The 18,793-nt window shown below is 32.1% G+C and overlaps 1 protein-coding gene across 1 annotated transcript; it reads left to right on the top strand.

Moving 5' to 3' along the window:
• The first annotated feature begins 12,186 nt into the window (after window positions 1-12,186).
• Window positions 12,187-12,705, top strand: LOC129232183 (uncharacterized). The gene has a single exon (XM_054866423.1). It carries the CDS (start codon window positions 12,187-12,189, stop codon window positions 12,703-12,705), a length of 519 nt encoding a protein of 172 aa, XP_054722398.1.
• Window positions 12,706-18,793: the final 6,088 nt, after the last annotated feature.

Below are 18,793 nucleotides of genomic sequence, written 5' to 3'. Positions count from 1 at the left end.
TTTTTTTTATGAGCTTTGCATTTTTAAAGCTGTTATGTAATATTGACTGCAAAAACCCAATCAACAAGTTAAAAAATATATATTCAAATTAATAAGATTAACACTAGAAAGACTGAAATTTTCTGTATACCTAGAAAGACTGAAGGTGCTGCGTGTCCTATTACTCATATTTGGGGTGAATTATTTTAAAAATTCTTCCTGAGAGGTTCCACATGCCCGATGCACCTTCTTTTATGAGTAAACAAAAACTTAGTACATAATTATTTTCAGTTTTATGTCTTTACTCTCCAAAAGGTAGAAATAGTTTGCCTTTCCAAGAGCAAAGGTTACCGTTTGGCTGGTAAGCAAACTGAACCGTTTATAGCATTTGGGTATCCAACCAGTTGCATGAAGAGGAAATTCCAGATTAAACTAGTGTGAAGAGCATTTTTACTACTACTGTCGCGAATACACGAGCCAAGGAAGAGATAACGAGAAAGCTCGGAACCCCCCTCACCTCCTTCGAGCAACCCCGAGCCCCGGAGGGTGAGAGAAAGAGAGGAGAACTCAGACGGGGTGCGACCGGGAGACCAGCAGGAGTGGACTCGAGATGGCTAGCCACGGGGGGTAAGTGTTTCTTCAGGAATTCCTCTTAATCAGTTACTTGTATATTATTAAATTATGTATTAAAATATAGAACGGACAATTTAACTCTCTGTTTATTGTCTAATCTTTGTTCCAACATGTTCGAGCGTTGGTTCACTACAACAATTAGTAGAAAGAAAAAAAAAATCTTTTTTTTAAATCGTAAAATAGCGTAGGATCCACTGTGACCCCTCCCGTCTTTCTAGGTATAAAGATCGATATTTGCAGTACTATAAGGCGAATGATTAAACGATTAAACAAGCATTCAAATAGTGTCACATAATGAGAAGTCAGAAAGCACCATTAAGCTTCGTTAGATACTGTTCGAAATATTGAACAGCAAACTACGAATGGGGTCACACAGGCCCCTCAGTCTTTCTAGTGTTAAACCTAGGGAAGTCGCGTTTGGTTTTGTTACGCTAGTGCTCGCCCTTCGGTCTTTTCCCCGCCGTAGCGATCCGTGAGACGAAAGCAGAAGAAAGGAAATGCTGGGGAGAAAATGACACCTGACTAGGATGGCGCGCTATTGGTCTAAATGACCAACATACATTTCCAGAAGCTATGCAACCTTGAAATACCGAAGAAAATTCTCAGAACTAAGTGTGTGGGCTGGGGAGAGTCCGACCTTCAGCTACACATATGGGCCCCATTATTAGAATAAGGGGTGGTGGGATAGAACGATATATCTGACAACGGCCGGGGAATCGAACGAAGCGCGACTTCTCTAGGTTTAAAAAGCAGCTTCCTCAATATTTAACGTTAATGAAGTTTGCGATATGTCTTGGCAAGAATGCTGTTGATCAGTGTTGCGGAGTCGGACTTATTATTGGGTGAATGAGTCGGAGTCGGGGAGTTGAAGGTTTAAAATTTCAAGAGTCGGAGTCGGACTGAATTTTGGGTGATGGAGTCGGTGTCAGAGTCAAAGGCTCTGAAATTTCCGGTGTTGGAGCCGAAGTCGTTCATTTTCCCTCCAACTCCGTGGCCTTGCTGTTGAGTTTTTTCAGTTCGTATAAACCAGAACTGTGTAGTAGAAAATGTACGAAAGGTACCTGAAAATTATCATGCTTCTCGCCTTCAAACAGGAAATTGTGCTTCATGAACAAACTATATGATTTTCCGAAAAAGACACAGTAAACTCCCGATTATCCGCGGAATTGGGTGGCACAAGTGCGGCGGAAAATAAAAATCTTGGATAAACTGCAAAAACCCTAAAGTGAGGGACAAATAAGGTATAAATTGTTTTTTCTCAAAAACGTATTAACACATGCTAAGTATTAATGCATAATACTTAACATGTTTACAAACAAAGAAAACATGTACGGTACGGTAATAATGTTTTGTATTTTTGCACGTACTACAACGTACAACACTTGTTCAGTAAAGAAAAAGTGTACGTACGATGAAGAAATAAAAATAAATAAAACAAAAGCAACTGAGCTTATTTACAATTTTTCGACAAAAAACAGCCATTGGTTGCTTTTAACTGCGGAAATACACGATTCTGATTGTTAAATGACTCGCGGATAATCCATCCCGTGCATAATCCGATCGCGGATAATCGAGAGTTTACTGTATATGTAAAGGCATTTCTGTTAACCGGGTTTTTTATAAAACCGTTGGTGAAGTAAATGCTTTAAATGATTGATTTTAATGAATGTCCTAGGAAACAGTCAATATGAATGCAGAGAGCCGTTTAAAATCAGAAGGGTTACGCAACGTAGCGTTACACATATATTTAACGCAATAATAGTAACAACTGCAAATTTAAAAAAAAAAAAAAAATCGTTATGCGTACGATTTTTTATAGTTTACTACAGATTACAGAAATAATAAAGATTTTGAAATTTAGGTTAATATAGCCTCAGTATTTTATACTACGCATTCAAAAATGATGAAATAAATAAGTAAGGATAACGATAAAGTAAGTATTTTACCAGTGAATGTGAAATATTTAGTGCCTAAGTGAACATTTGCAGATTAAAGCACTATGAGAAGCTACATACAGTATTTTTGGGGGGACAGTATTTTTTCTTGTTGTTTTTCTCACATTTCTGTTTCTTAGTAGCTTCTTAGACAGGGGTGTAATCTGGGCTGCAAAGTCCCAGATTAACAGTTTCGCAGAGTCATCTCATTGAAAAACGAGGAATCGAAATGTTGATATAGTTTATTAGTAAAATTTAAAGTGGCAAGAATACCGTACTTGTATTTGTATATCTTCTTTAAATATTCCTGCGCAATGTGGTATTTAGAAATTCTTCATTTTCTACATATTAAATTTACTGCGGTAGCCTTTTGTGATGCAAAATCAAGAAACAGGCGACATCAAAATCATATTTGCTTCAAACATTGCGAACAGTACCATTGAGAATGAATTGGAACAATACCCATGTTTGAAGTAAGGACAGAATAATCATCAACTAGCACTAAGTCAAATGTCCATCATTGCTTCTACACACTGCGGCATTCTATCAAAGATGCTTTGAATGTGCTTTTGAGGAATGGAAGCCCATTCCGTCTCCACTAGCAGGCAAACTTCATTAATGACCAGACATGATTGACGGCCGACTTGAACAATTCGTAACATCTCTCTTATTATCTCGACAAAATGCGTCCCGCTGCAAAGCCCTGAATTTAAAGAACGATTATGGGCTGAAGTCCATAATCGTTCACAAATCAAAAATCAATCACAAATCAATTAAAACGTCCAAAATTTGAACCACTGTAGCATAGTTCAGGCTTTTAGGTGTACTGGCCATACATGGCAAAGGAGGGCGAAAGTGGACTACAATGTTACCGTATAGTATAGACCTAGGTGTAACTCATTCTAACGATGTACAACCATTGAGAAGGGATATAAGACGAAGAGAGTGAAGCTTTCAAAATCCGGAAGCAAGGATATCAAGTCACGTGATACATTTTAAAGTACAGAATTGGAAATAATCAGATTTGTGTCACGCGTTTCACGCAAAATATGTCTCCTATTCGTCGTAGTTGAACCGCTTAACTTGTTATCTTTGCCTCACTATTTCTTAAGCCAGTGTGATTGAAATTACTCCCTCCAGTTATTAATTCTCTTTCTAAGTGTAGAACACAACAATTGAGCAGACTCTCCTAAACGTGTCTCCAATTCCGATGTTTATATTTTATTCAAAGGTGTGATTCGTTCAAAAGCACAATATCATGGTTTGTTTTCTATCACCGACTTTCGCTTCACTATTTCAAGCGCAAACACATGTTATTTAAATTCCAGTAGTGAAGCAGACTTTGCATAGCAGATGGAGTACTATGCCGCAAACGCATTTGATTTTTACTTCTTTTTATATAGCAAAAGAGGTACTGTTTTCGCGAGAAAAAAAATGCCAAACAATCGGCCCTAAATTCCATTTTGCTCGTCCCCGAATGAATATTGAGTTTTTTTTTTTTACACCCGACCACACGTGGATATATGCCTAAAAATGTATAGACAGCCGAAATATCCATTTTGACGATCCCCGAGTATTTTTACAACGAGTGTTGTCCATATGTGCATATTTATGTATATCGCAGAACTCAAAAACGATATGTCCTAGAAAGTTAAAATTTGGTACGTGGACTCTTTGTGGGGTCTAGTTGAGCACCTCGATTTTTGGTTGCATTCGGGTGTTCCAAAGGGGGTATTTTACACCTTTTGGGGAGAAAATCATTGTTAATTTGAATGCAAACTCAAGTGGTGTTATAATTTGGCAACCACTTGGCGATATTTCGCCAAGGCTTTTGGTCGCCAAGTTTTCTCGCCAACTTGGTGAAAAATGTGGAGTTTTTTAGATTTAAAATCTGGTTTCATTTTGGCCACTATTGGCGATTATTAGAGAGTTAACTATTGAATCAAATTAAAATTGCCAATACTAATAAACATAATCTGTATAAAACTTTTTTTTTTTTTTGCTTCGGTTCACGTTAAAGTTGGGGAGAAAATATGTAACGTGTTAATTTACTTACTCCAAGGCACTATTATCATGTAATTGACGTAAAAGGAAGTCATGTAATGCAGCTCGTTTTTCTTCTGGACATTCAATGTTGTAATTCCATTCGTGGTAATATTCTTATGGGTGAGAGACTTCACTCCATAAGTGCCATTCATGTAAATTGATTTGCATGTAGCGGTTTGCCGTAAGTTTGGTTAGTCTTTTCCTCCTGCGCCCAAACGATCCATAATCACATTATTTTGACATATCTACTCTGGACACAATCACTGATTTCTTAGAAGAATAAGCCGCAATCTTTGTTTTTAAAAGTGTGTGTTAGACAGAATCAGAAACGTACTTACATTATGATTTATTTATTCATTTTGCACAGAAAATTGCGAGTGACTGCATGTTCTATTTGTCGACATGGCTGCATTTTTGTTTTTCTTATCTCGCTCTATACAATTTGTAGCACTGTAAAAAGGCCACTTAAGTCTGAGACATTTGATGCATTTTCCCCATGACCGCTCTAGTAACCTTATCTGAAAACACTTGTTGCACTGATATCAGAGATTATCTATCACGTCACCCTTTAAACAATACAAAGCGCCCTATTCCTTGAGAAATTTTAGAAGTGTGCTGCATTATTCACAATACTGGTCAGAAACAGCTAATTTTAAAATTGTTAATGCAATACATTTTTTTTTTCTTTTTCATAAACATTTTTGAAATATCTTACTACTTCTATTATTTTTTTTTTCAGTGAACTTTGGCAGTCCATACTTGTTTTCTTTCTCTTGTTTATTTCTTCTGCATAAACTCGCGAACATAAAACTCCTAGTGATTTTAGTAAGTAGTCAAGCATTATGCTTTGCACATAAATAAAAACTATTTGTTCGTTGTCTGTTTTCCTTAAAGAATTTTTTATAATGAGCATCTTATATGTAAATGGTACACAGCAGAGAAATTTCAAAAGATAATGACGAAGTCGTTAAAAATAATGTTTTGTTATGTGTAGTGCGAGAGAGTATGGGTTTAGAGATATAGCTCATGATAAAAGTTTTATATTTGTTTGTAAAGTTACTTGTTGTAAAAAAAGAAATTTTACTTGGATTTATTACGTGCCGAATATCTCTGCAGTTTGAAAGTTGAGATTATGCTAGGTAGTTTTTCTTAATTTAAAATTTCTACTGGAAATCAATATTGCATGTAAAGTTAAAAATCTTGTATCTTTACGTTTTTTGAGAAAAAAATAAAACTCTTGTGCATAATATTACTTCAAAAATGGAAAATCTGTCTATTTGAGATTATAATAGTATATATATTTTTAAATTATTTTGTTTACGTAATTGCCTAGTTAGTTTACATACCATAAAAATTACATTATCCCATTACAGAACGTTTTATCCTTGCTCTAAATACACATTTTAGTAAGTTTTTTTTTTTTTTTTTCGTATCAAATCAAATCCTTCTGATATTGGAAAAAAAAGAATATTCTCTTTAATTTTACTTAAGTTTACAATTTCTGTCGAAGAGACAATGTTTATATTAAACTGCGAATCTATTATCTTTACGTTTTCCTTTTAATTTGTTGTGTGTAAAATAGATCTGCCAGTCTGCTTAAAAATGAAAATATAATTATTCCGCAATGATTGGGTAAAATACCAGCAGTTGGGCAGCAGATTGGGCACCAGCAATTGGCCATTTAATAGCTCGATTGTGGACATTCGTACAAAAATAAGTTTTAGCAATTAGTGAAAAAAAAAAAAAAAAAAAAAAAAAAACTTGTAAAGCTAAATTTTTTATTTCACAGGCGACAGTAGTCGACTATAGAAATCCAGTGTTGGACCACGCGTGATCCAATAATAAGCCACATAATTTTCATTAGTTTTATGGGATCTATGTGAAGGAATTATAGCAAAATTTAAAGCGAAACTAATAACACATCATTCCACTTACAAAAAATGTGTTGTAGTGACTACAGAAGATTTCTGCATTCTTGAAATCTTCATGACTTTAATATTTACACTCAATACCCAAATGAATTAAACATTTGGCTAGAAGCAGAAAAAGGAAGTTTACAAACACTTGTAATTTACTACCCCTAATGCAATATCGGCGCGTTGAACCTCTGGTCAAGAGTATATTATTAAGCATATTAAGTAATAGAAAGAATAATTACAAGTCGGATACTATTGGAATTATTTGAGCTAACGTAAATATACCAAGAAAAATATTATAAATTCTTAACGTTTAAAATGCTTACCATAATAAATAATGGCCATAGGAAATTAATTTATTCGCTTATTAGTATAAGATTAATTAAGACCAAAGATTAAGCCATGGTTTGCAGCTTTGATACTAAAAAGAAGTATTAAAACAACAATTATTGACACGTCGACTGCCGGAATTTGAAAAACGTGTTTTAGATAGTCCTGAATTTAATCAACGTTAGAAAGAATAAAGTTTCAAACCTCCTCCGTTCCAAAAAAAAAAGTTGGCAAAAAAAATATTTTTTTTTTTTTTTTTAAAGCGAAATCAAGTTAGAAATGAAATAGAATGTACTAACCTTAGCTAAACTGTCAATAGATCTCAATATTTTAGTTTACTTATTACTTAATAAATGAGTTAAAATTGTACTCATATAAAATATTTTAGAGTATAAAATATGTTTTTTACTTCAAATGCTTATTTTGGAAACTAAAGAAAATAGTACGTAGAAAATAACAACATAATACTGAATGTGATTTTTGTGTTTTTGTAATATTATAATATTCTCTGTTTTTATGTATTTCACGCAGCAAAAGCATAAAAAAGTACTTAGTTCTTTTGCTGTAATTGATTATCACCCAAAGGACAAACTGAAAAAAATATTAACTATATTTTATAGTGTGCAATGAAAGTAAGAAACAGAAGGTTTCGTAAAATTCAGTAAAATTTCGTGTACATACCACCATTTTTAGAAAAGAAACTAATCAATAAAACACATTACAGTTATGATTTTGTGAGAAAGGTGTCATAGAATAGTTCTTATTGTTAAAAAACAAATTTAGGAACTTTAATGTAAATGCATTTTTCCAAAATCTTTTTTTTTTTTTGCACACATTAAAAGTTTTATTATTTTAAAAGGCTTTGCTGTATTTTTCTTTTAAAGCAGGAAATATTTGGAAATAACAAAAGATAAATCGGAGGAAAATGGATAGGTTTACAAATTGCTTTTTACTTCAACTTTTCCTTTCATCTCTCAGTTGCTTTTGTAGCTTTTTTTCACAGCCAAATAATAATTTTTATGCGAAGGAAGTATAATATTTCCGTTTGGTTTTATAAAAATGAAGTATGAAGCTTTCATAAGGACATTGAGTTTTCGTTAAGTACTTCTTAAGTTTATTTGAAAGTATTTTTGATTAATATACTAATCACTTAAGATTTTTTGCGGGTGTGCTCCCGCAGTTGTAAAGATATTGGCTTGCTCAGTGCTAAAGTGACTATTTATTTGATCATCTCTAGGTATCTCGCTTCTTTATGTCTCAAGACATTTTTCATTGTAAAAAAAGCATATAAATATAGCGATGGATGAAAATAAGGAAGAAACTAGTCGACCCGTGCGGAACTCCGCACTGTGCTTCGAATCGTTTCATAAGGCATTTCGCTCTTTAAAAATTTCAAAGGAAGAAAATTATGAAGAAGAACCGAAAAAAAGTAAGCGCAGAAGAGAAGGCATGTAATTTAAAGTTATCAGTAACAAAACCTCGTTAAATACAACGTTGTGATAATTTGATCATCGCTCACCTTTTGGTCGTACATATTTTCAATGTAAACATAAATATCATTAAAAGTGTGGCTGAGTAGTGACTCGTGAAAAAGCAATAATTGTGCATGTGAAAAAACAGGTTGTGGCAAATACAGTCCTGCCCATGTGAGCATCTGACGGAAAAAAAAAGAAATATTAAAGAGATATTTATTGGCACGGATTCGAATTGGCGCCATTCTGATTGCGCCCGACACCCCAACAAACCTAGAAATTGCGCCTTTCTTTTCGAAAGCTATTCATTGAAGGAATGCGTAGTAAAAAACAGCAAAAAAGCTTTTTGCCAAAAAAAAAAAAATAATAATAATAAGATCATGCTTCTATGTTTTGTCATTAACCAGCATGATACGATTTAAAATTATTCGTAAAGCATGGAATTTGATTAAAGAATGACGAAGACCTCACGTAGCGATCGAAACAAACATTCTAGAGAAGTAATAAATTAGATTCAAAATAAGTGTTTTAATCTTTGAATATTGAACTATTTAACGTAGAAGGTTGCTTTAACCGCTACGGCTTAGATGCCCGCACATGTTTCTCTTTTAATCGAACACTTAAAATTCAAAACCAAAACCACTTGAACTGAGTCCGTTTTTTAAGTGTAATTTTTCGAACGTAGACAAAATGATTTTTTTTTCAGCAGAAGGCAGAGGAGTAGAAAATCATTTCTTGCTAATGAAGTTGATAATAATTTTAATGCTTTATATCGTATTCGCGCGAATAAAAAATTAAAGGTTTACTGGATGAAACTCGTAATTTTTTATTTGGCGTAGTATTTTTTCATTTGTACAAAATGTCGAACACTGCTATTAGAAATATCTACATTTCAGCATACAATGAAAATGTTTTTCTGCACAAAAAGGATTTCCTTTAGGTAAATCTAATACTTTTTTATGCTTACATTATGCTGAGTGGTTTGGATGTAGTCAAAGCTCAAAAAAAGGAAGAACACCCTTCGATTAACAGTCAACTTTTCCGAATGATAACTGTAGCCTGTATAAAGGAGTCGAAACACCAAGTAGCGTTCCCACTGCATTTATTTTATTGCGTGTGCATGTTATGAGTACATGTAATGCGTAATACTAATATAAATTTGATATTATGTCGGACAGCCCAAGCTTGCCCGAAGTTCAGATAGTTTATAGCCTAATGCTCTACCGAAAAAAACTTATCAATTTAACCGAACAACTAATTCCAGGGCTTTTAAGCTTTATTAAAATGTGAACACGCACACACCGGCTTTTTTTTTTTTTTTTTGCCGAAAGCGACGTAAAAAATTGGAAAACTGCATTAGAACTTTGCTTTAAAAAATGCATAGGAACTACAGGCTGCATCAAGGTTTTGAAACAGCAAGGGGCGTTTTCAAAAACTTGATTTTTCGACCGTAAGTCTATTTTTCGTCATTAGCCACCCTGATAAGTTTTAAAATGAGAGGGGAATAATATATAAGATAAGATATTGAAGAAAAATGTTTTTGTTTTTGTTTTTGAAAATTTTTACAATTTGTTACCGCAGGCTGCTTGAACCGTTATGACTTAGATGGCAGCACGTGTTCATCATTTAACAGCACGGTTAAAATACAAAATTAATTGAACTATGCTCTTTTTTAAGCGTAGCTTTTCGAATGTAGTAAAAATGTGATAAGTTATTGGTTTTTTTGCAAAAAGAAGAAAAATATATATTTTACCCTTCAAACTGAGGAAGTAATTTTTTTATTTGTACAAAGAGTCAAAAACTCACTAGAAGAATATATGTTTCAATATACGATTTATTATTTTTTTCTGAACAAAAAACAATTCGATTGAAGTCTGAAATCTTAAACCTGTTACTTATATTTTCGCTTACATTATGCTTTAATTTTCTTACCAGAGCCAAAGCTTAAAAAAAAAAAACCGTACGATTCAGAAGTAATTTAGCACAAAGTCACATCAAGTTTTCATAACAGCAAGGAGCGTTTCCTTCTCATTTATTCTATTCCCTCATATTTGTTATTCACTTAATTAAGTGTTCATGTAATGCGCGATATTTCTCTATTTTTTTGATGCAGATTGTCCGGACGTGGGCCCGAACACTCATTCTCCTGGTTACGAGGAGAACGCTCTGCCGATCAAGCCATTCAGCTCAGTCGGTCATAGTGCAAATTAAAGTTATAAGTTTAACCGAAAACCTCATTATGGTTCTTTAAAACAGGTTTTTCGGCTGAAAAAAACATTTTTTAGACCGTGGGTCTATTTTTCGTCAGTAGCCAGCACCATAAGCTTTAAAATAAAGTGTAAATCAAAAAAATCGATCAAGAATTGGGGAAAATCTGGCGTAGAAACCAAAAACAAATAGTTGAAATTTATGTTTACATTAAACTGCAGATTTTTGCATTGTGTGTTTTAAGGTATACTTAGTGCATAATTGAACAAAATATTTGATTTCAATGTGGCAATTTTTTAAGTAAAAGCAAATAAAATGGTTTTGATTTCTCTCTTAGATCATTTAAATCTGTTTCTGATGCATGTTCACAGGTAAAAAACTATATAAAACTCAATTTGTTGAGCTCAAAAAATCGGTTAGAAGTGATACTCACTTTATTGCCTGCATAATTATCAGGGTGGTCTCACGGTCACGTTTGGGACACTTAGACTAAATGTTAAGAAACATTTACATCTGTATGCAATTTATTTATGCCTAGAAGTTAAAAGTTTGATAACTTAGTACAAGAGCTTTGTCTACGTGACTTGCGAAGCATTTTATTCCTTGTTAAAATTATTTGGTAGACTCAGTATCAACTTACTTTCTACAGTACGAATTACCTATTGGGCAAAGGCTTTCACTTCACGAAAAGATAAAATGCGTGACATCCTTTGTACATTTTTGCAAGTTACTATTTTTTCACAATGGTACTTGTTCTTAACCTTTTACTTGCCGATGTTCCCAAATGGGAACATTTTTTTGTGAATTTTTTTAGTAACCTAATTATTTGTTTAGACTTGTCATATTTTCTGAAATGACACATAACAGTATGAATTTATTTTAAGTGTTCTTAATTTTTAGAATACGTTTAACCTTTATCTTGAAATTAAAGTCAAATTTACTGAATTTCTGAACTTACAATTTGTCTAAGTTTTTTTGTATCTGCTTTTAAAGAAAAAGATGTAAGAAATATTTTATTGGCGTTATTTAGTAGCCAGAGGGCATATATTTTATTTCAACTTAACAAAATGTTTCCAATTATTATTTCTTGTGAGCGTTTTTCATAAGAACCGACACGTTCCCATTTGGGAACATCGGCGTTTAGAGTATAGTATTTGAGGGGGATTTTAGTCAATCGCGGAATTTGAGTGTGATTCCTCTTTATTTCAAATATTTTGTTGTGGAAGATCTGTTTTGTGTTGAATATGCGTGCTCGGTTCTTTCATTCACGAACATACATTTTTTTATCAATCAGCTGGCCCTTCACACCACTATTCTATTGTAAATATAACCTTCACACCCGCCTTCATGCATTCTCTCTATTATAAGCTAATCGCGTTTTCGGGGTTGGAATTCTTGTTTTCTACCCTACTCACTTTCTATGAATTGTATGTGTTTCACACTTTTAAAATGTATCTCGTGACTGACGGGTAGATAAAGATAAGGGCCTTTTATGAACTTTGACCAGTCTCACTTCATCATTTCATTTCATTACTCGGCTCGCGTGCGTTCTGTTTCTTTTAGCGAGTCTCATACGTACCAACGATTTTGTTTTTAGACTCAGAATAATGTAGTTTTAATCTATTTAGTGTTTTTGAACTATCATTCCGTATAAACAGCAATCTAGAGATGCCTCGCAAGTTTTTAACGTTAGAAGCTGCGTTAGATTATTTCCACAGCTTATTCAACAGCGAACTTGATGACGAACACGAGCATGATCTTTGTATTTTGCTGCCTGATAAACACGCGAGTCTGAGTGATGAAGAACACATAAATGATGAAGCCTTAAATGAAGTTTATCCTAAAGATGTCTGCGGCCATGTTGACTTGATGCTTAGCTATGAAAATACAGGTTCAAATTGTTCAGATGATCAGCTTCACAATTCAGGATATCAAAAGGGAAACACAACCTCATGCTCGACTCCAGAAGCAAAGAAGCGGAAACAAGAACCCTATCCCAGGTGGAAAAAATATGCTAAGTTGGAAGAAAATCTTCCGGGAAAAAAACTCGCAAAAATGACTGGAAAATTCCCCGAGCTTCAGGCAATGGATCTCCTGCAGTTATTTTTCAAAATACTTCCTCTGGATTATATGCAACATCTAGCTGATATCATATTAACTCTCAGTGAAGGTGTCAAGCAGACCTGAACCTAAATCACATCTTCCTGTTCTGAATTTAAAAACAGATAACCATTATCTTGTCCCCTTCACTCAGAGACGTTGTACGGTTTGTCAGAAGAACGTGCGAAAACGGGCATTGAATGTGAAACGAGACTCCGCTCATCTTGCTTCCCCCAATACCATGGACAATAAGGAAGAAAAAGTGTCATTCAGAAGAGAAAAGTATAATAGTATGTAAAATAAACAAAAATATTCATATTTTTTCATCCATTTCGAAGTAATAAAGTTTCGAGATCAATCCTCCCGTTTACTTCATTCCAAACGCCGATGTTCCCAAATGGGAACATCCTGAAATTCCTATTTAAAATTTTTTTTTCGCCAAAACATGTTTAGGTTAGCTATACTGGAGGTAAATTGAGACATTTAAGCAAAAAATTAAGAGTAAAAATTAAAAATTTGAATTACGGCGTTTAAAAGGTTAAGAAATTAAGTTTAACAATACTTAATAGGTCCAAAAATGTTATCCATACGGTAACTCATAAGCTATTGTTAAAATATGTCGGACTAGAAAGATTTTTTTTTTTTCAACTTTCAAAACTTCCCTGATGTGATGTTGTGGTATTTGAAGTTATAAAACTTCCCAGGAATTATTCAATAGCGTATAAAGCGCGTAAAGTTGATGACACGAAAATTAGTTTTTAAAATGTTTCAAACAGTATTTTTATTTAAAAATGTGCTTAAAATTATCCCACATTATATTAAGTAGCGACTTATCTCATTTTAACAATCTTTGACTTCGTTGATGCTAAAGTTATTTCTTTTTCAATTATTCATTTCTCTTTAAAAAATGTTGTCGGACAAATTAAATATATTTCGTTTCTTTTATGCTTAAGGCATCAGAACGTAATCCAAATCTTACATACTTTCGCAATTAGGCGACGCTTTTTAAACAATATGAAATTAATAAAACAAAAGAAAAATAATGCTTTATGAATCGTAATGCGTTAATAGATTTTGTCAAAAACATTTTTAGTACTTGAAAAGCTGGGGGAGTAAAACAAGAGGGTAATTAATTGCCTTTTGTTAGCACTATTCCCCCCGGGATTCGGTTATATACTTGTTTTTTTGCACAACTGCATTTTTTGCAGTAATGTTTCGAAAAAAAACTGCAGAATATGTAACTTTTAACACAAAACACAAAAGGTTTAAGTCTGAACAATTACGGCTGAGAAATATATAAAGCAAAAGGAAGTATCATTTTTATTTATACGTTTCTTAACATTCAAAGCATTAACTGAAACAGCTACCAAAATTTTGATTAGGTTTGTGTAAAGTATGAAAATATTGCACTACTAGAGCTTTTTAATTGACATATATTTACAGCTAGTTTATTTCCAAAGTATTAACACTGTGGAACATAATATTTATAATAATATTTCCTACGGTTTCAGTAAATATTTTGAAACAAAAGCATTTTTTTTTACTACGAGCTCAATAAAGCATGTACTATACGTGCTTTGGAAGCCATTTTTTAATGTTGGGGCATGCAATAAAAATTGCAGAAAAAATTAAGAATCAAATTGCAAAAATCAAATTTTTAATTTTACTTTTTCCCAAATATAAGTACTCATTATAATTATTAGTTTCACGCTGAATTAAAATGTTTTGGATCGTCAAATTTAACTTGCAACAAAATGTTTTTTTCTTGTAGTTCAGAAAAATATAAAGAAAGATCCTTCCCTTAATGCCTGATCAAACTTGTAGTTCGTATCACGTTTTGTGAATGTCAAAGATTATCGACAAAAGAGAGAAAAATAGAAAGAAAAAAATTAACTTGAGAAGAGAACACAAGCGTCAAAAGCGAGAGAACGGAAATTGAAATTTTTTGACTTTGTTGATTTTTGGTTCTATTAAAAATACCTTATAAGTGCTTACATATGGCCGAACGACTGAAAACTTGACACATATTGGGGAGCTTCTAATTTCGGTTCACTATTACAATTAATTGTGATTAATATGTAATTTTATGCATTCGTTTAAGAACTCAATGAATTAAATATTTGACTAGCGGCAGTTACAAAAAGCATATTCCAATACTTGAAATTTAATTTCCCTAATGTAAAATCGGCTCCTTGAAATTCTGGTCAAGCATAATAATATATGAGATATAACATACGAGTATGAACATATTGAGTAATATAAAGCATAACTACAAGTCTGATACTCATTGGAACAAATTGAGCTAACGTAAATATAGAAATAATACTTCTTATTTCTTAACTTATTAAATGCTTACTTATTTCTGAATATGAACCAAAAGAAACTAATTTATTTGCTTATTAGTATGTAATTTATAACGACCAAAAGATTAAACTATCCGTTACTGCATGGTATTTATCAGTTTCGCACAGAATTAACATTTTTTGGGTCGACAAATCTAACTTACAATAAAATTTTTTTTAGTAGTTGAGAAGTATGTCAAGAAAGATCCATCCATTAATGCCTGATCAAATTTGTTGTTCGTGTCAAGTTTTGTGAATGTTAGTAATTATCAACCACAAAGGGCAACATAGGAAGAAAAAAATAGACTAGAGAAGTTATAACACAAGCATCAGTAGCAAGAGTGTTAAAACGGAAAAGGAAATTTTGCACTGTGATGATCTTTTGCTAAGACTTAAAATGTGTTTTGACTGCTTACACATGGCTGAGCGACTAAGAGGTTAACATCTTTAATGTATCTTGGAGGCATTAAATTTTAGTTAATTTATTTGAATAACTGTCACCAATATGTGAAGGCAATGTAATACCGATTTAAATGTGTCTCAAATGTCAAAACATCTAAAAACAAAGATAAAACATATACGCACTGTTTAAAAAGTTTCTGTAACTCAAGACTGCACACTTAGTAGGATGGGTTGGGAAATATGCGGACGCTATTTTCGACAGTTAACTTCTAATAGCAAACGGAAGTTTTGGTCATTTAGTGAATGATTACAATGTCTTGAACTCGAAGCTGTGTTTAGTGAAAGGCACAGAGAAAAGCAGCTGTTAAAATTGTTTGTGTTGAAGTTCCCACATGTGTGTTCTTTTCTACAGCATCGGGGATTTGTCAGGTATTCTGTAGGTTTCACCTTAGTAGAAAAATGATCAGGATGAGGTGAAAGAAGTCATACGCCATAAAACAAATTAACAGTAAATATACATGAAAATCCACGAAAACTAAATTTTTCAAAAACTAGGACTTTATAGAAATTTTTCATCATTTTTCCTGGTGTAAACAAGAAAAAATGAAAAAGTTCAGTTATCTTTGGTTTTTTTTTTTTTTTTTAAATCGCTGACCGCGCAATTCGATTTATCAAGAGATATATTTTTATGCCAGTTGAGTATTATGAAGATGTTCAATAAATACGTTTTTCCTTAAACATTTATTTTTGTGAAAACTATTTAAGATACTGCACTCTTGGATCACGTTTCATTCTCTAAACTACATGTTGGTCGTTTTCTGATTTGATCGTACTTTTGGTCTTTTCTAAAGCAAGGGCAGAGCTTCAGTTCTCATAAGGATGCTCTTTAGATAAAAGTTTAAAAAAAAAGAAAAAGAAAATAAAACCTTCTCAAGTTTCTTCTTTTTTTAAAACTAAATAAGATTCCAAGAACCTGGACGCTAAACAAAAAATGCCTCCTTTACAACTACCTTAAACTATTTTACAAATTGAAAATACATATAGTTTTTTTCTCTTGAAGAAAAATATTCATCTGGTGAGCACTTTTATGTAAATCAGATAAAAAGTAAATTTATTGGACTTGTATTGAAAAAAAGAGCATAAAATACTTCTGCATAAACATATATTTAAGTTTTACATATGTATTGATAATACATTTTTATTATTCAATATACGAAGCGGCTTCTGGCTAGTTCGTTATGTTTTGAATATAAATTTGAAATTATTCAGATTTTGAAACTCTAACTTGGTTGATTTGCTGTTCCGTGCAAAAACTGATTTTATTGTTTTGAACTGTTCTGTATTGGACGAAGAGAGTTTCGCGCTCAGAGATTTGGAACTTTAATTGACCTTTCACGTTTTGTACTAAGAGATAACATTTTTACAGATATAAAATGCTTCCTAATACCCTTTTTTAAGGCCTTTGAAGATTCTCTCATTTTTTACGTCAAAAAAAAATAATTTTTCTATGAAAGGAAAACAGAAAATTTAAATAGATTTGCTTAGAAAATGTCAACAATGTTAGATATGATTGTGTCTGAATACATATGGAAGCTGATAAAGTATCTATTTTCCCTACAGTTTGTTACATCACAACATATTGTTTCTTTCTTTTAAAATACCGTATTTATTCCATTTTCAAGGTAAATACTTATCAATTTTCAGATGTTCCTTCTTAAAAATAGTATTATTCTCCATCGGTTGCTATTTTTAAACGACAAATGAAGATTGAAATATTGTGTCTGGATCATTCCACGTCAAAACGTCTAAATTAAATTGTCGGCCGTGCCGTCATGTCTCCGATAATTTATATTATTTTTTTTACAAATAGATATCTGTGAGAAAAGCCCAAATTATTTTTTTATAGATTTTTTGAATAAAAATTACGGTTTGGAGAATTTTTTCAAAAATTCGATTTTTGATCATTTTTTGGAGTCACCGTTTTGGCATGAATTCAGAAAATCTCTTTAATTTCTTTATTTTTCAACCAATTAAGCTGAATTTGGTATCAATTTCAAGCCAATATTTTTCTCTTTCAGTGTGAAGGACAGAAAGTATTCTATGAACAGTTGGGTGTTGCTACTCTTTATCTAAAGTCAGTTTTTATGTTTTTTTTCAATTGGGAGATTAAATAAGTTATAACTTAAGAGTACCTACTATGATCTCTTTTTTTTTTTTTTTTTTTTTTTTTTGTATCATATTTACATCATTCCCTTACTACGTAGAAAAAAGTAGAAGGGTGTTTTGAAAAAAAAAAGTTTGGTTTTCAGAAAATACAAGTTTTTCTATTACTTTAAATCCCTTTTAAGCTGAAAAAAGGCCAAACAGTTTTCAGAACAATTAATACTGGACTCACAAAGGATTTGTATCAATAGTTAATCTCTAAAAAGTTGTTTACTTTTGAAAGGAATTGTATAAAAATCTCCGTTTTAGACTTCTCAAAAATAAATAAATAAATTAAAAAAAAAAAAACACTTTTGATTGAAAGTGTTTTAAATATTAAGAATAATAATTTAAAGAATGTTATAAAAATATTTTTAATGGAATTATTTTGCTTCTTTTTTTTTTTTTTTTTTGACAATAAAGGATGGAAAAAAAGTACTGTTGAAAACTTTTCTTAGCATAATCTCGTTTGGATTACGTTACATAATCCAAACAAATTTAGGCTATGATAACTTTTCAACAGTAATTATTCTCCCCCCCCCCCATCTTTTATAGTCAAAAAAAAAAAAAGCTAAATAATGCCATTAGAAATACTTTTTATACTTTTCTTCAAATCATTATTCATAATATTTAGTACTCTTTCAATCAAAAGTGATTTTTTTTAAATTTATTTATTTATTTTTGCGAAGTCTGAAATGCAGGTTTTTGCACAATTCTTTTCAAAGTTAAGCAACTTTTTAGCGATTAACTATTGATACAAATCCTTTGAGAGTCCAGTATTAATTGTTCTAAAAAGTTTTTGGCCTTTTTTAAGCTTAAATGGGATTAAAAGTAATAGAAAACTTGTATTTTCTGCAAAACAAGCTTTTTTTTCTTCTTCTAAATAACGAATAACACCCTTCTATTTTTTTCTGCATACAAGAGAATGATTTAAATGTGCTACGAAAAAAAATGATGCAGATCGTGGCAGGTACTCCGGAGATATAACTTATATAATCTCCCAATTGGAAAAATAATAAAAACTGACTTTAGATAAAGAGTGGCAACACCCAACTGTTTATAGAATACTTTCTGTCAATTGCACTGAAAGAGAAAAATATTAGCTTGCAACTGATACCAAATTCAGCTTAATTGGTTGAAAAATCAAGAAATTATAGAGATTTTCTGAATTCATGCCAAAACGATGACTCCAAAAAATGATCAAAAATTGAATTTTTGAAAAAATTCTC

The sequence above is a fragment of the Uloborus diversus genome, unplaced genomic scaffold (assembly GCF_026930045.1).
Source record: "Uloborus diversus isolate 005 unplaced genomic scaffold, Udiv.v.3.1 scaffold_11, whole genome shotgun sequence".
Classification (NCBI taxonomy): Eukaryota; Metazoa; Arthropoda; class Arachnida; order Araneae; family Uloboridae; genus Uloborus; species Uloborus diversus.
Note: the sequence above shows the minus strand (reverse complement) of the source record. Positions and strands in the feature narration are given on the sequence as shown.

Excerpts from the sequence above, each read along its gene's own strand:
- LOC129232183 (XM_054866423.1), top strand. The coding sequence starts at position 12,187 with ATGCCTCGCAAGTTTTTAACGTTAGAAGCTGCGTTAGATTATTTCCAC.